Below are 27,169 nucleotides of genomic sequence, written 5' to 3'. Positions count from 1 at the left end.
TATTTTTAGGGCTTTATTTTAAACATGGCAACGCTGATTAGAATTCGAATGTTACCAATAATATTATCCTTTACAGACAATCAGCTATTCCGGACGGAATGTCGGTGTTTGTAAAGAATCTTACACTGTGTCGGATCGATACGACTTGTCGGCGATGACTAAATAATCGGTAAATGTGTTATCGATCCCATAAACAAGCAGCATCGAGTATGCCTTGGGACTTAACTTATAATGTGCACAATATATGGGATATGTTCGACACGAGCACTGTCGTCCGGAATAACTGATAGTCTGTCTGCAAGATAGCGTTGCGGGGAAAATCTGTTTGAAGCTGTATTGAATATACGCATTTTTTCAATGCTAGTGTTTACTTATTTATTTAATCAACCAACGCCTTTCTGGACATCATGTTGATAGAATTCAATCAGTACAGCTCTAGTCTTCAAAATAAAATAATCGTTTTCATCTGTTTTATATAAAATTAGATATTTTTTGTTTGTTTTTGAAAGCACGATTTTCTTAACAATTTCTCAAATTGTTAAGACTGGTGTTAGGTTCCCCAAAAAGATGTCCAAGAAAATGTATAATGGCGCATTAGCCTGAAATTCAAATTGAGAAATTGTTTAAAACCCCGGCTGTCATAAAAATCAGATATTCTCCTCTACATTAGAATTCAATAAATAAATTATGAGCCGTTCATGCAATACTTTTATTTGGACTTTTTGGTGATTTTATATAATACCTATGAAAACGCATAACTTGAATCAATTGAAATCATTAGGAGTCAGATCCGCGTTACCATGTTTTTTATATCGATTAAATAAAAGTATAATTTGAAGGGCTTTTAATCATTAAGGAAACCTTTGAATGCGAGTTAAAAATAAACTTTTTATCAATGCATTTATTGTGGATAATTCCAGAGTTTCCTACTTTCAAAAAATACCACTTCAATAGTTGCCATATTTCAGAATATCCCATGTCCTCCAATTTTATCGAACATCTGGTAATCGCCTATTGCTAATAGATATTGTCCCTCTTTGGCATTAGGTATTGGCATATGTTCATCTCTTTTGCACGTATCACATACAAAAAGTGTCAGTGTTGCAAGTGCGTGAACGAAACGTCTCTGTGTAGTTGTATTCGTGATCCATATCTGCGGAGGTTTTTACTTCTACTTCTAATAATTAATAAATTCCGTTCACTTAAGAAATTTAATTAAATCACAGTGTTTTCCTCAAAGGAAGTCGCTTTATCCCATGGAGGTACGAAGCGAAAAGCTGTGAAAGCAGCAAATAGTGAATAATTTCGATTCTTTCGTATTCTCATGAATATCGGGTGAAATTGAAACACAAAGACAAGTTATCCACACCACGAATACATTTGCAAAAGTCGTGTATGTGTGTATGTTTGACCAACGAATAAAGGTATCGTGAGGAAGAACAAGCACACAGAAGAGTCGAAGGAGAAAAAGGCAAACAAAAAACTGAATGTTTGGTTGAATCAAATTCAACTGAAATATAACAAATATATTTCAATAAATTGAAGAAAATCGATAAAAGCATACAATATAATTGTGAATAGATTTATAAAACTTTCGATTTGACATTCAAAGTAGTAGTGGCAAAAATTAAGAAGAAAGAAACGAAGAAGAAGTTGTGTTTGTGTGAGTGTTTGTGTCGAAGAAGAGGAAGAAATACGTTCGCGTGTTTGTGTTGCAAATCAATTTGGACGACCAGCAACACCAAAACGAACAATATAAGAAATCCAAAATCAAAAAACATCAAAGACGACGGCGACCATCTATCTCTCCAAAAAGGCACAACTAACTACTGATTCCATTCGTTCGTTCGAGTTTTTTTCTTCTGCAAGGAAGCTAAAGCGACAAATACATATCGGAAGGCTACATTCCTAATAAGTCGTCAGTGCTTGGAGGAGCAAGAAGCATCACCACCAATCAGCTTATTTGGCTATTGGAATCTTCATCGTCAGCAGCAGGTTTCTGTTTGCAGACGCCGATTTTGTGCCATTTTTTCTCATTCTTCCTTGCCTGCGCCTGCTCTCACGATATTTCCTGAAATATTGTAATATCCCATTATCCAATTCATGTTGTTGAGGTTGCCTGCCTGCCAGTGCCTACCTATATACCCAAATATCTATTCAACAACAACAAGAACCAAGAACCTCACAAAAGAAAAAACAACTTGGTAATTGAATCCCAGAAGTGTTAAGCTAGCACCTGGTATCAGTTATTAGTGGTAATATCCGCAAAAACTTTTAACGTTCCATTTTGCCCTTTTGGAATGTTAAATGCGGTGAACTCTTGTATTTACGGTCGTAGTAGAAGCAGTAAAAGTTCGAGTATTACAAGTCGTTTGAAAGTGCATTCGGAACAAGGACATCAGCAAACAATAACAGTTTATTTGGGTAAGTTTCGTTCGTAATTCGCCCCGTCGCTGCGTCCTACAATGAACGCAAACGCACTCACACTCACACACACATATACGCACACAATATGTATGCACATCGGTTCGATGATCCTTGTCAAGCGATTTGATTTCTTTTTATCGATGTTCGATTATAAATCAATTTGAAAAGAATATCTTCTCGGTTATTTTGTATCATCATAATAAAAACTATTTCGCGAAATCAGTAAAAAGTCTACTTTAGCCACAAGTTGTTAAAAAAAAGAACTAAATTGTTTTGTTGGTACGGGGGGCAGTGTGTGTTTAAAGAGGAATTGCAAAGTAAACATTTAGAGCTTAGTTTTTTTTATCGATCCCTGAGAATTATTTTTTTTTTAATTTTTGGTTTTTTTTTTATTATATTAAAAAAAGGAAAATACGTACTGGGTATGAATATGGTATTTTAAAGAGAAAATGTAAATATTGCGCCAGAAAAGCTTGGTTTTCGGGCTGTAGCGAACCCAATGTGATGTGGTTGAGAGACTTTCCCAAGGATAGAGTCCAAAGTAAGATAAAGCGAAGCCAATGTGGAAGGTGTTGAGACTTTCAACTATGACCAGGGTCTAAAGTGGGCTAACGCGAAAGTTTTTCTATGGTGATCGTCGAAAGAGAAGTACGCGAACCAAATGAGTCGATATTGTATTTTTTAAAATTTTCTATTTTTAGATTTTACAATTTTTTTTAATGTATTTGTCTTTGGTAGGAAAGGGTCTAACGTGACTGGTCTTTGATCAGGATTTTAGACTTTCTACGGAGAGAGTACAAAGTGGAATAACGTAAGCCAAATGAGTCCGTATATATATTTATATTCTCTATATTTAGGTTTCCTCTCGAGAGTTTTTCTAATTTTTTAATGGATTTGCCATGTATTTTTTCAAACATAAATTACATATTTCTAAAACGGGAAGAGCTTTTTGAAGGGCTCGCAACCTCTCCGGTCCATGGGTATGAAGTTATTTATTTGAATTCTACAAATACCCTTTGTATGCTCATATTTGGACAACACGATCAATGGAAAAGAAACAAAACGATTAACATACGAATACAAAATGAGCTATATAAAAATCAGCTTTGCCCTTCTGAACCCATTGGACCAAAATTTGTACAAAAGATTTCTAATTATTTAATTTAATCCGAATTTATTTGAATTCTAAAATTGCGCTTCGTAGGTTCATCTTTGGACAACACGATCAATGGAAAAGAAACAAAACAAACCGATTAACATACGAATACAATATGAGCTATATAAGTATCAAGCATTGGACCAAAATTAGTACAAAAGCTTTTTAATTTTTTAATTTGACCCGACAAATGGAGTTTAGTACATATCCACCAAAATGATCAAATTTATCAGGTATTTTAATTTTTTTATTACATATTCAATAGTATTTCAAAAACTATGAGATTAGACACAATCCTAATCACCTATTTTAATTCTCATTGTACTTAGACATTTATCGAAAGTTAACCTTCATAAGCATGATTTCTTGGTTTGTCGATTGCCTTTTAACGCCGAACATTTTAAAAGTCTTTTACAGTGTACTTGGTGGGTTTAAGATTACTTTAATTCAAATTCATCTTTTGGTAATATTGATTATTCGACTAATCAATTTTTGATCTTAGTTAAAATCGAAATATACTTTTCCAAAGTCGAAAACAACCTTTTCAAAAAGTGAACCCTTCCAAAAATTAAAAAAGTCCAGAAATCGACTTTTTGTATTTAACCGTTTAGACACATACAGTGGTTGACAAAACAATGGAAACTTTTTACTAATATTTCATTTTTCAACTTTAAGGCCCTCCAACGTTTTTGCTTCTTAAAAAACATATATATCTTATAGCTCATTCACATTAGACACGAAATCGAGTAAATGTGGATTTGAAATCTCCTTTTTATAAGGCAAATGACAGTTGAAATGTAGTTAAAGTGCATTTTGGAAGTGTAATGCGAATGAGGTATTATTATGAAATGATGTTTTAACTCAATTTGCTTTAAATTACAAAAAAAACCCTTAGTATTCAATGAAAATTTTAGAATAATATACAATTATTCATCGCCGAGCTGATGAAGCAGGTCTTAAATGTTACCGTCCAGCAAAAAAAAAAAATTACCATTCGCAGTGGTAATATGCCAAGGAAAGGGCCCAATTCATGTCATTAAAGATACCCTCACTGGAATTGAAATGGCTTGCCCAATCCACAGATTTAAACCCCCATAGAAAATCTGTGGGATATAGTAGATCTCAACATTAGGACCCGCAATTATACCAAAAAATCTGATCTCATAGAAGCTGTTACTTCAGAGTGGGAAAAGGTTTCTAAGGATATAATTGACAATTTAATTAACACATCGATGTGAAAATTTTAAAAATTTATACAAGATTTTTTGTTGTTTTTTTTTCATTTTTATTACAAAAGTTTCCATTGTTTTACCAATAACATACAATACATTTTGTTTTTGTTTAATAAGTAAACAACCAACAAAATATATTTTTAGTTGTTTCTTACAAATTGTGGCTATTTTGCATAACAGTCATAAATAATTAAAATATAAAGTTTCCATTGTTTTGTAACTCACTGTAAGTCCTTTCTAGTTTGCTTAATATTTTATTAAAAATTGCTACGTACTACAATAAATTGCTTTTTAAGATATTTTTCGAAATAGGAAAATTGGTCGGCTCAAGGGAATTTTGGTTCGATTTAAGAAAAAATGTCAAAAATAATTTAGCCAAATGGAAGCAAGGGAAAAGACACATTTTAATCAAATATGTACTGATTGGTAGCAATGCGACGTATAGTATCATCATATAGGATAATAGGATTGATTTATTGTCGTATAGGATAAATTTAATATGCAACTGATACTTCGTGGAGAAAAGTTCATACATAGTTTTAAATTAATTTTTGGTTTATTAATTTTTTGACTAGCACAGTGGTCTAAGTCAAAGGCTACATAGAAGCTTCTTTGATGTGACGAAAATGGGATATATTAGTCGACGTCACACCATGGTATTCCATTTTAATTCACTAGTTTTAAATTTTAAAACTTAATACAAATTTTTTTTTTTGTTTTTGTTTTTACAAAAGTGTCCATTGTTTTGCCAACAACATACAAATGAATAGCATGACATTTTTGTTTTTTTCTTCTCTTGATTTTGTATTAATATTTTTTTTGTTTAATAAATAAACAATCAACAAAATATTTTTTAATTGTTTCTTCCTTTTCAATTACAAATTGTGGCTATTTTTCATAACAATCATAAATAATTAAAATATAGTTTAAAGCTTCCATTGTATTGTCACTCACTGTAAGTCCTTTTTTTAATAAAATTAATAAAAATTACTACGTACAACAATAAATTGCTTTTTAAGATATTTTTCGAAATAGGAGAATTGGTCGGCTCAAGGGAATTTTGGTTCGATTTAAGAAAAAATTTCAAAAATAATTTAGCCAAAGGGAAGCAATGGAAAAGACAAATTTTAATCAAATATGTACTGATTGGTAGCGATGCGACATATAGTAAACACACAAAGGCAAACTGGGAAAACGATGACATCCAGATTCATATGTGAAAGATTAAATTTTTAGATATCCATTTGATGATGAAAACGGACATTGCAAAATGTATTTGGCATTTATCATATGGTCTACAAAAAAGCGATGCGATTTCACAGGGAAGGAAGAACGATTATGAATTATTCCGGACTATGTTTTGTAAGATATAGAATTAAAACAACGTCTCTCTAGTATAATACTGGCGTGCTAACTTTTACCTCATTCTCATTGCACTACCGAAATCCATTTTAACTAGATTTCAACTGTCATTTTCTTTATAAAAAAAGAGATTTCAAATCCACTTTTACTACATTTTCAGCATAATGTGAATGGACTTTTAGTATTATGTCACAATATCCGACAATCAAGTCCTAAAGTATTAGGCAAAATATACCACTATGGGCAAAAAAATCCGACCGAAAAGAACTTTATAACAATTTTTTTCCAATTCTCGAAATCAATGTTAACGTTTAATAAGGCAAATACGATGGGTTTGGAACAATATTGGTTGAAAAAACTCACGAATTATCAATGTGTTATAGGAAATTCCACTATCGTGATGCAAAAGCCAAGGGATTTCGGCCCATATTTAGGGCCTCTATTTAGGATTTTTTTGATGCGATATTTGGTTTGACAGTCATTTCATTGACAGTCATACCAAAAACTACGACGAATGTATTTCTGCGCCAAATTAAAAATTAAGTAGTCTTACTATATTTTGCCTACAGTAAAACAGAGATTTTTTGAAACGCTTAGTTCAGATATATAATGACAGCAGCATACCATACGTATTTAGTTACCATTGACAAAGATTCTGAATCCTTAAAACCTAGGATCGATTGCAGGACAATCCACATGAGCAGCTGTTAGCTATATACTGATGCCTACCAACAACAAATCCCTAACCAATATTATTTGAATCGAAATATATGAATAAAACAAGTAAGGAAAGTCTAAAGTCAGGCGGGGCCGACTATATTATACCCTGCACCACTTTGTAGATCTAAATTTTCGATACCATATCACATCCGTCAAATGTGTTGGGGGCTATATATAAAGGTTTGTCCAAAATACATACATACATTTAAATATCACTCGATCTGGACAGAATTTGATAGACTTCTACAAAATCTATAGACTCAAAATTTAAGTCGGCTAATGCACTAGGGTGGAACACAATGTTAGTAAAAAAAAATATGCGAAACATTTAAATCTAAAGCACCTTTAAGGAAACTTCGCAAAACTTTATTTATAATTTATCGCTCGACATATATGTATTAGAAGTTTAGGAAAATTACAGCCTGTTTCTGTATGTCGAATGAGCTCTGTCGATCGACTAAAATGGAAACAAACAGCTGAATTTATAACCAAAAAACAGCTGTTTCTATACATTTCAGTCGATCGATTGAACTCGTTCGACATACAGAAACAGGCTGTTAGAGTCATTTTTAAAACTTTTCGACTAAGAAGTGGCGATTTTACAAGGAAAATGTTGGTATTTTGACCATTTTTGTCGAAATCAGAAAAACATATATATGGGAGCTATATCTAAATCTGAACCGATTTCAACCAAATTTGGCACGCATAGCTACAATGCTAATTCTACTCCCTGTGCAAAATTTCAATTAAATCGGAGTAAAAGATTGGCCACTGTGGTCATATGAGTGTAAATCGGGCGAAAGATATATATGGGAGCTATGTCTAAATCTGAACCGATTTCAATAAAATTTGGCACGCATAGCTACAATGCTAATTCTACTCTCTATTCAAAATTTCAACCAAATCGGAGCAAAAAATTGGCCTCTGTGGTCATATGAGTGTAAATCGGGCGAAAGCTATATATGGGAGATATATCCAAATCTGAACCGATTTCAAGCAAATTTGGCACGCATAGTTACAACGCTAATTCTACTCCCTATGCAAAATTTCAACTAAGTCGGAACCGATTTTGCTGATATTTTGCAAGTTTTTCGAGACTCATAAAATATTCGGATGTACGGAATTTGAGGAAGATCGGTTGATATACACGCCAATTATGACCAGATCGGTGAAAAATATATATGGCAGCTATATCTAAATCTGAACCGATTTTTTCCAAAATCAATAGGGATCGTCTTTGAGCCGAAACAGGACCCTATACCAAATTTTAGGACAATCGGACTAAAACTGCGAGCTGTACTTTGCACACAAAAATACATCAACAGACAGACAGACAGACGGACAGACAGACGGACATCGCTAAATCGACTCAATTTAATTCTAAGCCGATCCGTATACTAAAAGGTTGGTCTATGATTACTCCTTCTTGGCGTTACATACAAATGCACAAACTTATTATACCCTGTACCACAGTAGTGGTGAAGGGTATAAATATGTCCATTATATTAATTGAAGTATTGAAGGTATGTCTTTTCCATACAAAAAGCGTAAACAGAAAAAAATTTCCCGAAAAATTTTCCTATTAAAATTGTAATTGAGTTTTAAAAAATATTCAATTAAAAATTTAATTGATTCAACAAATTTTTTAATTGAAACAAAAATCACAATCACAAAAATTAATAGTATCAATTAATTTTTTAATTGGATCAATTAAATTTTTAATTGACCTTCAATTAATTTTTTAATTGATACTATCATTTCTGTGATTGAAGACATTTCAATTAAAAAATTAATTGAATCAATTAATTTCGTGATTGAATCAGAAAAAAAATTTTTTCTGTGTATATATGCGTCCATACGTTTATAAGTACTTCTTATACAAAAATATTTATGAATAATAATTTTTGTGCTATCTAAGAAATAGATCAAAATTGACGAAATAAATCAAAATACCATTTTCCCATAATTCATTTCATCCCCATAAACGCTTTATAACCCAACTAGCCTTAATATATAATTTGTGGCCAGAAGAAAACAACAACACAAACATAATGCCTAATTTAATGAGTGAACACAATAAATATTACTTTTTATTCCACCTCACACAAATAAATAAATATTCTCAATAGCAAAGTGTGATGGAGGTTTGAGTAGTTACCTGTACCAGCTTTATTAATGTATTATTAAAAAGAGCCTCTGCGTAGTCCTGTATGTTTATGTATGTGTGTTCGAGGTGTCCATAGAACCGACCACCTTATACATGTGTTTCAATTCGTTTTAATAAACGTCAAATAGATGGGGGGAAATTCGTTCAAAAGTATTGGTGGACCTTTGACCCTTTCCATTAGCATTGCCAGGTAGCCTGACAGGCTGACTTGTTTATGGTTACAACTAAATCCATCCATCCATCCATCCATTCGTCCATCAATTCTACCCATATAATATCATACGAGGTGCCAATGCCATTTCTCCTACTATATAGTTTTATAAATACACACAAAAATTCCTTTGAAACACAGCATGTTGAGATATGCAGAGGACAATGATTATTATGATGATTACGATGATGACAGTCAGTGATGCTGCCGATAATGATTTTGTGTCTTATGATGATAAACATAAAGTAATGGGGGCAGTGTTTAACAAGAAACGCAAGAATCGCCATAAGTATTGAACTTCTGTGGAAGGCACAGACACAAATTGTTTTTCTTTTCGATATGTTTTTGTTGTCTTTTACTTCATTCTGTTATGGATAAGTGGCTGGCTTGTATTGGAGTTTAGGTTCCTGTCAATTTACAAATGCAACGCGTTTATGATTCTTCAAGTTTTATTTTTGTTTTAAGATTGTTGTGACTATGGTTTGATTTATCGTCATAAAGGATAAATTTAATATGCAACTGATCCTTCGTGGAGAAAAGTTCATACATAGTTTTAAATTAATTTTTATTTTATTAATTTTTTAACTAGCCCAGTGGTCTAAGTCTAAGGCTATAGAGAAGCTTCTTTGATGTGACGAAAATGACGATATTAGCCGACGTTACACCATGGTATTCCATTTTATTTGACTAATTTGGGCAAATATTAATCCTATTAAAACTCTTCAAGAAATAAGTATTGAGAGATTTTTCTATAAATAAGTTTTCTATAGAAATTAAATTTTGCAAAAATTATCAATGATTTGAAATTTTAGGTAAAAATTAGGTAAAAAAATATATAAAAATAAGTCGCGTTTTCCTTCATGACGCAATAACTCCAGAACGCACGAAACAATTTCCACGGTATTGCATTTGTTGGAAAAGTATCGGGCTCCGTAAGGTTTATAGCAAAGAAAATTCAAGAAAAGAAAATTCGACGGAAAAGCGGGAAAATATTTTTTTTATATACAGCGCCATGTCTGATGCAACTCCAGAACGCACGAACTGCTTTCCACGGTTTTGCATTCGTTGGTAAGGTCTTGGGCTCTGTGAAGTTTGTAGCAAAGAATATTCAAGAAAAGTTTCAACGGAAAAGCGGGAAAATCTTTTTTACAAACAGCGCACATTACAAATTTTATATTTTGAATTCATCGCAGTTGCTTTTGTTACAAAATAAATTTAATTTTTTTCACACGAAAAATGTTCGGAGAACGCAGAACGCATGTGGTGAAAATAGGGTATCTCAGTTTTTGATACCTGGTGGGGGATGGGGACATACCCCTTGCCCGGCTTTTTCAAAATTGGGCCAAAGTTTTCCGATTTGGGTGAAATTTCCAAGGAAGGTTAGGGATGATGTACAGACAAAGACCCGCTACTTTATTTCTCGATATTTGGTCGCGGAAGTGGACCACCCCTTTATACGATTTTTGTTTAAAGTACAGTAAACCAACAAAAAATCACTGATTTACTTGAGATTTACAGAGAACACGCCGCGAGGTTATGAATTTTTTAGGGGGTAGCAGATTTTTTAATATTTGGATGGGAAGGGGGACCTCACCCTTGCCCGACTTTTTGAAAATTGGAATAAAATTATCCGATTTGCTTGAAATTTTCAGGGAAGGTTGAAGGGGGCGGGGCGTCTAGGAAAAGAACAGCTATTTTATTTTTCGATGAGGGGGCATCCCCTTTGTCCGACTTTTTTTTTTTAAAGTACAGTGAAAAAACTAAAATTTGTCGACTTGCTGAAATTTTAGGGAGAACTAAGTACATACCGTGAAACAATTACACTTTTCCAATTTACTGAGGATGTGGGGTAGGCTATATTGTTATAATGGATATCTGATTTTGTGATATTCGGAAGGGAAGAGGGGCCTCCCCTTGCCTTGCTGTTTAAAAATTTGGCTTATAATTTGCTTGAGATTTTCTGAGACGTCTACAGAATATACGATATATCATTTTTCGATATTTGGACGGGGAGGAAGACTTCCTCTAAAACTGAAAAAACCTATAATTCTCAAGTTTACTTGAAATTTACAAAGGCCGTAGGGGTTGGTTATGAAATCAATATGATGTAGTTGAGTTTTGGGTATTTTGACGGGAACCTTCTCCTTGCCCCCACGCTATTAAACTTGAAGAAAAGTTTACAGATTTCAACATGGTGTAGTTGAGTTTTGGGTATTTGGACGGGAACCTTCTCCTTGTCCCCACACTATGAAACTTGAAGAAAAGTTTACAGATTTTCTTGCAATTTGTAGAGAATGTGAAGTCCCTTTAAAAATTAGAACAAAATCTAACTTTCTCCGATTTACTTGAAATTGGGAGAAGATGACTAAATTTATACAGGGTACATGATTTTTCGATGTCTGGTTGGGGAAGGGGAATATAGGGTACGTGAATTTACGATATCTGGTCGGGGAGAAGCGAAGGAGGGGTGTTGCATTTTGCCCGATTTTTTGAAAATAGAAAGTAGACGATTGTCGATAAACGTGAACTCGGTATATAATTTTATGATTTTTCCATAGACTTCTGCCAGACTTTTTTAAGTAAAAAAACTTAAATTTACATGAAGTTGACAGGCAACGTAGAGGGTGCTTCAGGCATGTTCTCCGTGTCCAACACTTTAAGAAATGTTAATATGGACAATTTTTAGGTACTTTTACTTTTTCCGTGATTAATCAGTACTTCACTTTTTGTTCCAGACTTCCCCTGACCCTATTTTCGAAAAGAGTTCAAATCTTTTCGAATTTGTTTTCAGGTCGAAGGATATGGTTGACTAAGTTAACGAAAATATGCTTCGGGAGGCGCAACGAAGCGGGCCGGGTTATTCTAGTTTTATTTATTTTATTTATTTCATATAATACCCAAAGCCTACAAGGCCAATACATTAATATTATATATTTTTTCTATGAAAATCAAAACAAAAAAATAGAAAAAATGTAAATAGAAATATGGGCATAAAAATTCCATTCAAATCCCGAAAAAAATAAATTTTCATATGCAAATTTTATTTTGCTCATATCTCCTAAACTATGCGTCCTAGAGCGAAAAGGAGCATAATTTATGACCACCCCAAAAAAAAATCGACAATTTAATCCAAATCCCGAAAAAATGAAATTTTTATACGAAACATTTATTTTGTTCATATCTTCTAAACTATGAGGTCCTTGAGCGAAAAGGAGCTTAATTGACCATCCCCAAGAAAATCGAAAATTCCATCCAAATCCTGACAAATTTAAATTTTAGAACGAAAGGAGCTTAATTCATGATCACCCAAAAAAAAATTACGTATTCATGTACGTAAAAATGTATCTACAGTGAAAACTCCCTGAAGTGGACAGCTACGTGCGCCTTAATTTTGTCCACATTTGGGAGGTGCACACTTATAAAAGTAAATTTAAATGGAATAAGATAGCAAACATCTCAAGGCATTCAAGGTTTCTCTGTAATTTTCAGAAATAATATGGCAATGTAGCACACATTGTCTATTGCGATCACCTCATAAACATTTGTTGAGATCAAAAAGAAGGAAGTGTTGCATTTGTCTGCAATGTGTGTTAAAATATTTTACTGATATCATCATGTTTAACCACTTTACCTGATTTATTCTCATTGGATTTTTTTATTTGTATCTAAATATATTACTTAGTAACCATCTGGAGAGGAGAAAATATTTTTCAAAAGTTCAATGCTTCCAATAGGGTCAATCACCTATTGCAATGAGTGAAGGTGGTAATATACATGGGGTTATTTGAAACAACGGTTCATTGTCCAATGCAAAATGAAACAAGCCAAATCTAATTTGGTTTAATCCCTAGTTACATTTTTCAAGTCAACGTTTATTTGAAATCTTATCTAAAATAATTAACAATTGTAAGAAATGTCCCAAAACATAACTAATATGTTGTTTGTGGTAGGGACATTTTCGCGCAAATTAAAATTACTTTGCCCTTGTGACCACGGTTGCCACCGATACCACAAATAACCAACCTAAATTTAAAGAAAATTTTACAAAAAATCTAGAAAATTTAGAAAAATCATAAGTTTTTGATCAAAATTTTTGTGGTTTTTATGAAAAAAAAATTTCTTCGAAAGAATTTCTTTTAGAAAATTTTGTAAAAATTTTATTTCTATAGATTTTTTTTAATTACATTTCTATAGAAAATTTTTTCAAATTCTATTTCTATAGAAAATCTTTGCAAAATTTTATCACTATAGGAATTTTTTGCAAAATTTTATTTCTATAGAAAATTTTGTCAAAATTTTATTTCTATAGAAAACTTTTACAAATTTTTTTTCTATAGAAAACTTTTACAAAATTTTATTTCTATAGAAAATTTTAGCAAAATTTTATTTCTATAGAAAATTTTGTCGAAATTTTATTTCTTTAAATTTTATTTCTATAGAAAAGTTTGCAAATCTCATTTTGTCAAAATTTTAATTCTATAGAAAATTTTTTCAAAACTTTTTTACTATAGGAAATTTTTGCAAAATTTTATTTCTATAGAAAATTTTGTTAAAATTTTTTCTATAGAAAATTTTTGCAAAATTTTATTTCTATAGACAATTTTTCCGAAATTTTATTTCTATAGACAATTTTTGCAAAATTTTATTTCTATAGAAAATTATTGCATAATTTTATTTCTATAGGAAATTTTTGTAAAATTTTATTTTTATCGAAAATTTTTGCAAAATTTTATTTCTATTGAAAATTTTTCCGAAATTTTATTTCTATTAAAAATTTGTGCAAAATTCTATATCTATAGAAACTTTTTTTGCATAATTTCACCGTACACTGTACGTGTACGGTGACTTGCCAAACGAACAGTAGCACACGAACTCAAATACAAAATCCCAGAAGATGGTTAGTGGCACTAACCGAAATATTGGAAATAAATATTAAAACACATCAATATTCGATTGTTTCTATGATCTCAAGCCGAACAAAATTAATAATCGGAAATTTTATTTCTAAAGAAAACTTTTGCAAAATTTTATTTCTTTAGAAAATTTTTGTTAAAATTTTATTACTATAGAAAATTTTCCCAAAATTTTATTTCTATAGAAAATTTTTACAAAATTTTATTTCTATAGAAAATTTTACCAAAATTTTTTTTCTATAGAAAATTTTTGCAAAATTTTATTTCTATAGAAAATTTTTTTCAAAAATTTTATTTCTATAGTCAATTTTTCCGAAATTTTATTTCTATTGAAATTTTGTGCAAAATTTTATTTCTATAGAAAATTTTTCCAAAATATTATTTCTATAGAAAATTTTTCCAAAATTTTGTCGAAATTTTATTTCTTTAAAAAAATTTGTCAATTTTTTATTTCTATAGAAAACTTTTGCTGCCTGCCTCGTTACGAGGGTTACTTTTTATATTTCGGGATTTTTCAAAATGTTCCCCCATTAAGATCTATACACTTTCTCATACACAAGTCGAAGGCCTTTTTGCCACTCTGATTGAGGTGCATATCTCCAAAACATGCATTCTGAACGCATCAATGGCTTCTTCGAGTGTCGAAAAACGTTGACATCTCATTTTATTTGTTACCTATGGTAATAAATAGAAGTCATTCGGTGCCAAATCAGGATCAAATGGCGGATGACCCATGAAATCGATGTTTTGACTCAAAAATGCAGTTGCATGAGCCGATGTATGAGAGTTCGCATTGTCATGGTGAAGAGTGATCCGTCGCTGGCAACTTTTGTTGTATTTGACTCATCTCGAAACTCCTATACAGTCGACTGTTGTTTACTTTCGGGCTCATATGCGCAAATCCAAGATTCATCACCCGTTACGATGTCCTAGACGTGTTTCGATGCACCGCGATCATATTTCTGGAGCATTTCTTTCGACCAATCGCCACGAGCCTTTATTAAGCGATTAACAAATTGTGTGTGATCCAACGCGAAGGTCAAATGTTCATGCAATATTGAATATATGTCTAAGTTTGTCTCCATCTCATGATAGGTTAGATGATGATCTTGCAATATCAGTGGGCGCAAAGCATCAATGGTGTCCGGAATAACAACTGATTTTGGGTGACCTTCACGAAGTTCGTTTTGGACTGAACAAAGACCTCTGTTGAATTCACCATACCATCGATAAGTACTAGTTTAGGAAATATGTATTTATTTAAGCTATCTCTTATTTTATTGAATTTCATCAATTTGATATAAAGATGGACGTTGTTTCATTAAATAAATAAATAAAATTTACCTATGCCTATGATTACCTTAAAATTAGTGCTTCATTTTGCACTTTCCAAAGCTTGAAAATGTGTAGTCTGCTTACAATTTTCAAGTGAATCAAATACAACTTAAAAAAATGTCCAGTGTTGGTTTTGAAATGCCAATGCCAGTATAAACTTTGATGCATTTTTTCCTAGACATTGATGCGTTTATTAAATACGCAATTTTTATTGACCTTGATTTCCACGCAAAGGTTATCATGATTTACAACTTTGTTGTATATATGCAAAAAATGATACTTTCTTAAAGCATAATATAAACAAATCATTTCTATAATATTTCATTCCAAAGAAAGATATAAATTATTGACATACCATACATTCATAATCAATTTTTTTTTAGTTTTAGACTCTTTGACATTTTATTAATCTCAATTGCCTAACTTTTTTTGTAGATTATGGCGAATTTAAATTTTCAACAACCCCCAAGAAGCATAGCAAATGCATCTCTAACGGGCAGAACTACAGGCGGATTTGGTGGTAGTTCATTATCCGGTCATGTAACACCCACGTCTGGCATGTTTCCAAGTGGTAAGTCACTTACATATTAATATGTTTTTCAATTCCCTGCCTTTTTTCCCATGATTGTTTTCCTATTTAACGGTTTTTATTTTTATGTTATAAAAGGAGCAAATTATGGACAAACGCAACCTCAATTATCACCGAACCGTAATGCTCAGCTATCGGTTGGTGGTCCTGCGTTAACAAGTGGTAATCGTGCAAATGTATTCAGCCAGCGTCCATATGTGGAAAGAAGAATGCAAGGCCTGGGAGCTGGACCTATGGTAAGTTATATGGAAATTAGTCATGAAATATGTTTCATTTGAAGTTATAAAGCTGAAGATACGTAATCTATGCACCATTTACCGATTTAAAACAACATACATAACTCCATTGGTTTTTTTCTACTTTCAGTCGAACATGGGTAACTTCATGCAAACAGGCCGAGGAGGTTATGGTAATAGTGGTAGTGGCGGTGCCGCTGGTGGTCCTCTCAATAATTTCCATAATGTGTTTGGTGGCAGTGGGGATACAACAACGCCGGCCCTGCTTGATCCATCAGAATTTCCATCACTGACAAATGTCCGCGGCCAGAATGATCAATCACTGCCTCAGACGAATCCCCTCCAGCCGCCGGGAAGCAAACCTTATGGTAATTTCTTTACCTCTTGTGAGTTTTTCAATGAAATATTTATCCTCCGTTTTATTATTTAGTTTTATGATTATTATAGTACATATAAACAAAACAGCAACACTTCATACTTTCTATTAGTACTTCTTATTATTTTTTTGTGTGTATTTTTCATTTTGATTACATAAATGCGTCGTATCGTACATACATTTTCTATGAACTTTTAATAATTAATAATTTTCTTAGCTCTCATATAAACAAAAAAAAAAACAAAACATTGCTATTATACATGTATATTTTAATTTTGTTTTTGTTATTAATACATACATTCTCTCGGTAGTAGTTGTGTTTGTTGTTTGCCAAAGAAATTTTCAATACGCTGAGTTTTGGATCATTTTGAATCTGTGATTTTTGGTTAATGATGACTGTGGTGATTTATTTATTTAATCACAATATCTTATGAGTTTTCACGTTTTACTTATATGAAATATTTTTTAGGGAAGTATCGATATTTTCAATAATACATTTTATTTATTCGGAGGATATGTAAAGCTACCCTTTTTATACCCTTGAGCCATAGAAATCTTTTCTGCTTTAGGTATAGATCCACGGTTGCCACAGTTAGTAGAATTCTATCAAAAATGGTAGATTTTTTACTGTTTGGTAGATTGGTGGATTTCTTGATGTTTTGCAAAATATTCCTCTCCAACTTAAAGGCACTTCACAATTTTTTTATAGAAATAAAATTTTGACAATATTCTCTATAGAAATAAAATTTTGGCAAAATTTTCTATAGAAATTAAATTTTGACAAAATTTTCTATAGAAATAACATTTTGACAAAATTTTCTATACAAATAAAATTTTACCACAATTTTGTATAGAAATAAAATTTTGACAATATTTTCTATAGAAATAAAATTTTGACAAAATTTTCTATAGAAATGAAATTTTGACAAAATTTTCTATAGAAATAAAATTTTGACAAAATTTTCTATAGAAATAAAATTTTGACAAAATTTTCTATAGAAATAAAATTTTGACAAAATTTTCTATAGAAATAAAATTTTGACAAAAATTTCTATAAAAATAAAATTTTGACAAAATTTTCTATAGAAATAAAATTTTGACAAAATTTTCTATAGAAATAAAATTTTCTATAGAAATAAAATTTTGACAAAATTTTCTATAGAAATAAAATTTTGACAAAATTTTCTATAGAAATAAAATTTTGACAACATTTTCTATAGAAATAAAATTTTGACAAAATTTTCTATAGAAATAAAATTTTGACAAAATTTTCTATAGAAATAAAATTTTGACAATTTTCTATAGAAATAAAATTTTGACTCAATTTTCTATAGAAATAAAATTTTGACTCAATTTTCTATAGAAATAAAAATTGTCTATAGAAATATATATATAAATAAAATTTTGGCAAAATTTTCTATAGAAATAAAAATTTTGACAAAATTTTCTATAGAAATAAAATTTTGCGAAAATTTTCTATAGAAATAAAATTTTGACAAAATTTTCTATCGAAATAAAATTTTGGCAAAATTTTCTATAGAAATAAAAATTTTGACAACATTTTCTATAGAAATAAAATTTTGTCACAATTTTCTATAGAAATAAAATTTTGACAAAATTTTCTATAGAAATAAAATTTTGACAAAATTTTCTATAGAAATAAAATTTTGACAAAATTTTCTATAGAAATAACATTTTGACAAAATTTTCTATAGAAATAAAATTTTGGCAAAATTTTCTATAGAAATAATATTTTGACAAAATTTTCTATAGAAATAAAATTTTGCCAAAATTTTCTATAGAAATAAAATTTTGACAATTTTCTATAGAAATAAAATTTTGACACAATTTTCTATAGAAATAAAAATTGTCTATAGAAATATAGAAATATATATATATATATATATATATATATATATAAATAAAATTTTGGCAAAATTTTCTATAGAAATAAAATTTTGCGAAAATTTTCTATAGAAATAAAATTTTGCGAAAATTTTCTATAGAAATAAAATTTTGACAAAATTTTCTATAAATAAAATTTTGGCAAAAGTTTCTATAGAAATAAAATTTTGCGAACATTTCTATAAAAATAAAATTTTGCGAAAATTTTCTATAGAAATAAAATTTTGCGAAAATTTTCTATAGAAATAAAATTTTGCAAAAATTTTCTATAGAAATAAAATTTTGCGAAAATTTTCTATAGAAATAAAATTTTGAGAAATTTTTCTATAGAAATAAAATTTTGACAATATTTTCTTTAGAAAAAGAAATCAACAAATTTTCTATAGAAATTAAATTTTGACAAAATTTTCTATAGAAATAACATTTTGACAAAATTTTCTATACAAATAAAATTTTACCACAATTTTGTATAGAAATAAAATTTTGACAATATTTTCTATAGAAATAAAATTTTGACAAAATTTTCTATAGAAATGAAATTTTGACAAAATTTTCTATAGAAATAAAATTTTGACAAAATTTTCTATAGAAATAAAATTTTGACAAAATTTTCTATAGAAATAAAATTTTGACAAAATTTTCTATAGAAATAAAATTTTGACAAAAATTTCTATAAAAATAAAATTTCGACAAAATTTTCTATAGAAATAAAATTTTGACAAAATTTTCTATAGAAATAAAATTTTCTATAGAAATAAAATTTTGACAAAATTTTCTATAGAAATAAAATTTTGACAAATTTTTCTATAGAAATAAAATTTTGACAACATTTTCTATAGAAATAAAATTTTGACAAAATTTTCTATAGAAATAAAATTTTGACAAAATTTTCTATAGAAATAACATTTTGACAATTTTCTATAGAAATAAAATTTTGACTCAATTTTCTATAGAAATAAAATTTTGACTCAATTTTCTATAGAAATAAAAATTGTCTATAGAAATATATATATAAATAAAATTTTGGCAAAATTTTCTATAGAAATAAAAATTTTGACAAAATTTTCTATAGAAATAAAATTTTGCGAAAATTTTCTGTAGAAATAAAATTTTGACAAAATTTTCTATCAAAATAAAATTTTGGCAAAATTTTCTATAGAAATAAAAATTTTGACAACATTTTCTATAGAAATAAAATTTTGTCACAATTTTCTATAGAAATAAAATTTTGACAAAATTTTCTATAGAAATAAAATTTTGACAAAATTTTCTATAGAAATAAAATTTTGACAAAATTTTCTATAGAAATAACATTTTGACAAAATTTTCTATAGAAATAAAATTTTGGCAAAATTTTCTATAGAAATAATATTTTGACAAAATTTTCTATAGAAATAAAATTTTGCCAAAATTTTCTATAGAAATAAAATTTTGACAATTTTCAATAGAAATAAAATTTTGACACAATTTTCTATAGAAATAAAAATTGTCTATAGAAATATAGAAATATATATATATATAAATAAAATTTTGGCAAAATTTTCTATAGAAATAAAATGTTGCGAAAATTTTCTATAGAAATAAAATTTTGCAAAATTTTCTATAGAAATAAAATGTTGCGAAAATTTTCTATAGAAATAAAATTTTGCGAAAATTTTCTATAGAAATAAAATTTTGACAAAATTTTCTATAAATAAAATTTTGGCAAAAGTTTCTATAGAAATAAAATTTTGCGAACATTTCTATAAAAATAAAATTTTGCGAAAATTTTCTATAGAAATAAAATTTTGCGAAAATTTTCTATAGAAATAAAATTTTGCAAAAATTTTCTATAGAAATAAAATTTTGCGAAAATTTTCTATAGAAATAAAATTTTGAGAAATTTTTCTATAGAAATAAAATTTTGACAATATTTTCTTTAGAAAAAGAAATCAACAAATTTTCTATAGAAATAAAATTTTGATAAAATTTTCTATCAACATTTCACTCCAATTTACTTGAAATATTGCAAATATTTTAACGATTTGTGAAAAATTTGGTCGAAACCAGCGAAGATTTAGACATAGCCTCGAGAACTTGTATAAATTACTCAAATATTCCTATACGTCTAATACGTATCTATCGACCTATAAATTAAAAAAGAAATTGCATATAAAAGGCTTTAGATTTAAATATTTCCTATATTTTTTTACTAATATTGTGCTCCGCCCCAGGGCATTAACCGATTTAATATTTAAGCCTAAGAGAGTTTGTGAAAGTCCATAAAAATTTTGTCCAAATCGGCTCAAATTTATGGGAACATGAACCATTATACATAGCACCCAATAAATTCGAAAGATTTGGGATGGTATCGAAAATTGAAATCCACAAAGTGAAGCAGGGTATAGTATAGTCGGTCCTGTCCGACTTTAGACTTTCCTTACTTGTTTTCCATACAATTGCAGGAGACTTAGATAGTTCAAATCCATGATGGTAGTAATCTTCCGTTTTTGGTTTTCATGATTTGTATTTTATTTCCTAATTATTTTTATCGTTTTAAAATGCTTCAATTTATTTTTTATTTGATTAAAACAGCCATAATTAAATTTCAGCGGATTTTTTTTCTAAATTAATACAAAAAAAGTTATTTTGGATATTTATTTCCTTTGTATTGATAACAGTAGAAAAAGTAACATTATCTCCATATGAAAGTTAAAATAAAAACAAATCACACTGTTTGCGATACCGAAATATATTTCTAAAATTTATACTTGCCTTACGGAACGGAACCATGCGTAAATCACAGATTCAGCGAATATAAGAACAATACCAGCGACGAAGAAACAACATAAAAATTATTATCGTTATGTTTTGTATTTACATTTGTAATTAATATAATAATATGAGCACTCGTAAGTAAAATCTACCTATGCTAAATGTTGTTATTAACATAGAAAAACCAATATGCCGAAAAGAAATTAAAAAAACAAACATTTGAAATCTAACAGTAATTGTATGTAATTGGATAAAAATCAACACACTCACCACTCTCTTTGTCTCTCTTCTCTCTTTTTTCACATTGTGTAAATGTCGATATTTTCCGTAAAAAACTTAATGCTATCGCCTCCTTTTCCTTCTCTATAAAATCAATCACATATGAACTATTAATCGTATTTTACTAAGAGTTTTATTTTTGTATTTCTTATATTCTTTACAATAAAAATGTGTCCAAATTCCTCATACTCGTCAACTAAATACCACCTATTATATACAACCTGCATACCTGCATTCGAAAATATTCCCCAACTTATAGTTGGCATGGTAAAACAACCAACATCCGAACAATCGGAATTTACGATGTCGAATGAAGATTTCCCTGCGTTACCGGGCACACACAACTCGGATGGTACAACGAATGCGGGAAGTATTGGACTAACAGATAGTAATAATTTGGATGGTACAGATAAGACGATGAATTCGATTGTATCGAATAGTGGGTTGGGCGCCGTGGGTAGCGGTGCAGTGGGATCTGGCGGTGGTGGTTCAACAGCTGGAGGATCGTCAGGAGCTCCAGGCAGTAGTGCGGGTGGCTCTGGCACAGGTGGAGGTGTTGGTGTTGTTGGAGGTGGTAGTAGCAGTACGTCAGGATCAAGTAGTGGTGGTGTTAGCGGAAGTGGTGGTGTGATTGGCAGCGGTATTGGTGGTATTGTTAACAACTCTGGTGTGAGTAGTGCACAGCCCAGTGGAAGTAGTGGAGGCGGCAGTACAACAGCTGGTCTTAGTGGTATGGGAAATAGTGGTCATTACCAGCAGCAGCATCAGACGAATCAATCTTCAAATCAACCTGGCACGGATCTCTCAGCTTTGGTAAATATTATTGTTACTTCCAAAAGATTTTGTTTTGAAATTTCCATAAACATCCCTGAGAGAGACGCCTCTCATATCGACGAGACCCATTGGTTTATTCTTTCATATCTCTTGTAAAGAAAAGTTTTACTAAAGACTAAAATTTAACACGTGAACCTCCGTACATTACAAGGTGGATATTATTCAAACCCATTGTTGTTATATGTCGAAACTTGGTACTAAAAAAAACACCACTTTGTGTAATATTCTCTTGTTAGTAAGTCTCACTCTATGGTGAGGTACCTACTTTTGACTGTAGACTAAGAAAGACGATTGAATCATGGGAATCTTCAAATAAAGTTCTGACTAATGAATTATTTTTTTTTCTAATTCTATCACTTATTGATTTATTTATATATAAATTGATATATTTATATATATTTTTTGTTATACAAGGAATTGTTGTTTTATATTACTTAGGTATATAGTTGCTTTGTAATACGTTATTGGCCAATAGGCTTTTGTATTATAATGAATAAATAAATAAATAAATAAATAAATAAATAAATAAAATAAAATTCAATTTCTATCCTCCTTTTCAGCAGCAACAACAACAGCATCCGAACGATAATTCCAGCGATAATAAATTGGTGAAAACCGGTGTACAAACATCTCCTGACGGTATGCATTAAAAGCAAAAAAGCGAAAATTCATTTATAAAATCATCTCTATGATTTTTTTTTCAGGCAAAGTCACAAATATACCAGCTAGTATGGTGAACAATCAATTTGGAATGGTGGGCCTACTGACGTTTATGCGTGCCGCAGAATCCGATCCAAATTTGGTGACATTAGCCTCAGGCATCGATTTGACAGGTTTAGGTTTAAATCTGAATTCCCAAGAAAGTTTGCATCCAACATTCGCTGGACCGTTTGCGGATCATCCCTGCAGGTGAGTGCAAATTTTTGATAAAAGTTTACAAATTCGACCAAATATTCTGTAAAAGTCCAATTTAACAAAATTTTCTATAAAAATCAAATTTTGACATTTTTTATAAAAATCAAATTTCTACGAAATTTTCTATAAAAATCAAATTTTGACGAAATTTTGCATAAAAATTAAATTTCAACAAAATTTTCTATAAAAATCAATTTTTGACAATATTTTTTTTTTTATAAAATTTTCGACGAAATTTTCTATTGAAATTAAATTTCGACGAAATTTTCTATTGAAATTAAATTTCGATGAAAATTTTTATATGAATCAAATTTCAAGCAAAATTTTGTATAAAAATTAATTTTAAACTTAATTTTGTATAAAAATCAATTTTTGACAAAATTTTGTATAAAAATCAAATTTCCACGGCATTTTTCTATAAAAACCAACCAGACCAAAAAGTTTTCTATAACAATCAAATTTCGACATTTTCTATAAAATCAAATTTCAACGAAATATAAAAACCAAATGTCGACGAAATATTCTATAAAAATCAATTTTAAACAAAATTTTGTATAAAACTCAATTTTTGACAAAATATTTTGTAAAAAACAAATTTTGATTAAATTGTCCATAAAAATCAAATTTTGATTAAATTTTCTAGAAAAATCAATTTTCGACGAAATTTTCTATAAAATCAAATTTAAACGAAATTTTTCTATAAAAACCAAATGTTGAAAGTTTTCTATAACAATCAAATTTCGACATTTTCTATAAAATCAAATTTCAACGATGTTTTTCTATAAAAAACCAAATGTTGAAAGTTTTCTATAATAATCAGATTTCGATTAAATTTTCTATAAAAATCAAATGTCGACGAAATATTCTATAAAAATCAATTTTAAACAAAATTTTGTATAAAACTCAAAACGATATTTTTCTATAAAAAACCAAATGTTGAAAGTTTTCTATAATAATCAGATTTCGATTAAATTTTCTATAAAAATCAAATGTCGACGAAATATTCTATAAAAATCAATTTTTGACAATTATTTTGTAAAAAAAAACAAATTTTGATTAAATTGTCTATAAAAATCAAATTTTGATAAAATATTCTAGAAAAATCAATTTTCGACGAAATTTTCTATAAAAATGAAATTTCAAAAAAATTCTTTCTGCAAAAAATAATTTAAAAAAAAATTTTTCGATTTTACTTACTTTCGACGAAATTTATATAAAAATCAAATTTCGATGAAATTTTCTATAAAAATCAAATTTCTACGAAATTTTCTATAAAAATCAAATTTCCATGAAATTTTTTATAAAAAACAAATTTCTACGAAATTTTCTAGAAAAATCAAATCTATAAAATTTTCTACAAAACTCAATTTTCGACGAAATTTTCTAGAAAAATCAAATATCTATAAAATTTTCTATAAAACTCAATTTTCGACGAAATTTTCTTAAAAATCAATTTTCAACGAAATTTTCTATAAAAATCAAATTTCAACTAAATTCTTTCTGCAAAAATAATTTTTTTTAATTTTTCGAATTTACTTATTTTCGAAATTTATAAAAAATCAAATTTCTATGAAATTTTCTATAAAAATTAAATTTCTACGAAATTTTCTCTAAAAATCAAATTTTTGTGAAATTTTCTATAAAAATAAAATTTCGACGAAATTTTCTATAAAAAACAAATTTCGATGAATTTAAAAAAATATATATATAAAAATCAAATATCGATTAAATTTTCTATAAAAATCTAATTTCTACGAAATTTTCTCTAAAAATCAAATTTTGACGAAATTTTCTATGAAAAACAAATTTCGATGAAATTTTCTATAAAAATCAAATTTCGGTTAAATTTTTTAGAAAAAACTTTGAAATTTCAATGAAATTACCTAGAAAAATCAAATTTTGACGAAATTTTCTATAAAAAATAATTTTTTTTACAAAGTTTTCTGTAAAAATTAAGTTTCGATTAAATTGTTTATAGAAATCGAATTTCGATGAAATTTTCTAGAAAAGTTTCGGTTAAATTTTCTAGAAAAATCAAATTTCGATTAAAATTTCTAGAAAAATCAAATTTCCATGAAATTTTCTATAAAAATCAAATTTCCACAAAATTTTCTATAAAAATCAAATTTCAATGAAATTTCTATAAAAATTAAATTTCAATGAAATTTCTATAAAAATTAAAATTTCGACGAAATTTTCTATAAAAATTTTGTCGAATTTTTGGCCACTTAAGGGTTCGTATTACAAAATAAGAACAAACTAAATTTCGACGAAATTTTCTATAACAAAAAAAGAAAAGAAAAATTGAAAAAACATTCGAATTTACATAATTTATTTCTAACAAAAAACTCCATACACATTAAATTTGTTCCACTTGCAATATATTTTCTATTTGCCATTTCCAGAGCACAAGATGTCGAATATAACGTGCCACCCGAATATCTGATTAATTTTGCGATAAGAGATAAACTTTCCTCGCCTCTATTAAAAAAACTACAAGAAGATCTGCTGTTTTTCCTGTTCTACACAAATATCGGCGATATCATGCAACTTATGGCTGCCGCTGAATTGTACGTTAACATTTATAATTGTTATAATTTTTCCTTCCCCCAAAATCCAGTAGCACTTTTCTAAAATCTAATTGTGATTTTATTTTCTATTCAAATTATAGACATAGTCGTGAGTGGAGATATCACATAGAGGAGAAAATCTGGATAACTCGAATTCCTGGCCTCAACCAATATGAGAAAAATGGTACAAAAGAACGTGGCACCTTTTACTACTTCGATGCGCAGAGTTGGAAACGTTTGTCCAAAGTTTTCCAAATCGATCCCGAGAAATTAGATAAATGCCCCAATTTAAGTGCGTTTATGAACATAAATGGACAGTCTGTATAATATTAATAAAAAACGAAAAAAATCTTAAAAACACGAAAAAAATCTTTACAAAGTTCTTTAAAAAAACTTTCTTTTTTTAAAATTAAGGATAAAACAAAAAACAACACACAAAGCATGAAAAAATAAAAAAACGTAAAAATATTGTTTTAAAAAAAATTTGTGAATGCCAAATTTTTCGGGGAGCTTCTTTAACCACAAATTGAATGGGCTTTTTGTTTGTTTTGTTTGGAGTGTGTGAAACTTTACAAAGATTGGGGTGTAGAGGCAAAAAATTCCATTAGCTTCAATCGGAACACATTGTTACATTGAGAGAAAATCCTTAACTCAAGTGGTAGTCCGTTCCACGTACGTGCAATTCCCACCAGAAACGATCTAGAAAATATAGTTCTTCTGATCCGAGGTATAAATATCTGTATGTTCCGTGTCGATCGTGAGAACGTAAATTCAAGACGTAGAGGTAAAGGTCTGGATTCCCTAATCATCTTGTAGAATAGGCAGATGCTCCTTTTCTTTTTATTTTATTCATTTTTGTTGTCTTAAGGTGTGTTTTACTAAAAGCTTCTTTATTTAATGAAGTCCGCCTAAAGGCGAGATTGGGCATTAGAGGGCTAAGAAAAGTAATCGTGAAAAAATGGCGATTTTTTTAGCGGCTAAACTCGAACTTAAACCCCACCTTTAGCCGCTAAAATCGGCCAACATTTGGGAGTCGAAAACATTCCAAATTTAAACCGATTGAAGGGGGTAAAGTGGAAACAAATTAAGGAATTCGTCGAAAGCACAGAATTCTTAAAATAGGCATCGGGGTTATAATTATAAACTAGAGCGCACAACAAGCCGATTTCTGGCTTAGGTGTATGTCAT

The 27,169-nt window shown here is 29.2% G+C and overlaps 1 protein-coding gene across 4 annotated transcripts; it reads left to right on the top strand.

Annotated features, from left to right (window-relative positions):
• The first annotated feature begins 1,104 nt into the window (after positions 1-1,104).
• On the top strand, positions 1,105-26,464 carry Rga (CCR4-NOT transcription complex subunit regena). 4 transcript variants are annotated; one of them, XM_075289364.1, is made up of 9 exons: positions 1,105-1,262; positions 15,959-16,094; positions 16,191-16,348; positions 16,479-16,716; positions 21,922-22,475; positions 23,057-23,135; positions 23,201-23,405; positions 25,817-25,981; positions 26,083-26,464. In XM_075289364.1, the coding sequence occupies exons 1-9, from the start codon at positions 1,257-1,259 to the stop codon at positions 26,306-26,308; spliced, it is 1,767 nt and encodes a 588-aa protein (XP_075145479.1). In that variant the 5' UTR covers positions 1,105-1,256; the 3' UTR covers positions 26,309-26,464. The 4 variants fall into 4 exon arrangements, with proteins under 4 accessions (XP_075145479.1, XP_075145477.1, XP_075145476.1 ...); XM_075289362.1 differs by having other exon boundaries at positions 16,479-16,734; positions 23,060-23,135; XM_075289361.1 differs by having other exon boundaries at positions 16,479-16,734.
• The last annotated feature ends 705 nt before the right edge of the window (positions 26,465-27,169 follow it).

This window comes from Haematobia irritans, chromosome 1 (genome assembly GCF_050003625.1).
Source record: "Haematobia irritans isolate KBUSLIRL chromosome 1, ASM5000362v1, whole genome shotgun sequence".
Lineage (NCBI taxonomy): Eukaryota > Metazoa > Arthropoda > Insecta > Diptera > Muscidae > Haematobia > Haematobia irritans.
Note: the sequence above shows the minus strand (reverse complement) of the source record. Positions and strands in the feature narration are given on the sequence as shown.

What these genes read in the sequence shown, in the direction of transcription:
- Rga (XM_075289361.1), top strand. An exon ending in GTCTGGCATGTTTCCAAGTG is followed by an intron (nt 16,095 to 16,190) that starts GTAAGTCACTTA and finishes ATGTTATAAAAG; the next exon opens with GAGCAAATTATGGACAAACG. An exon ending in TGGTAATTTCTTTACCTCTT is followed by an intron (nt 16,735 to 21,921) that starts GTGAGTTTTTCA and finishes CCCAACTTATAG; the next exon opens with TTGGCATGGTAAAACAACCA.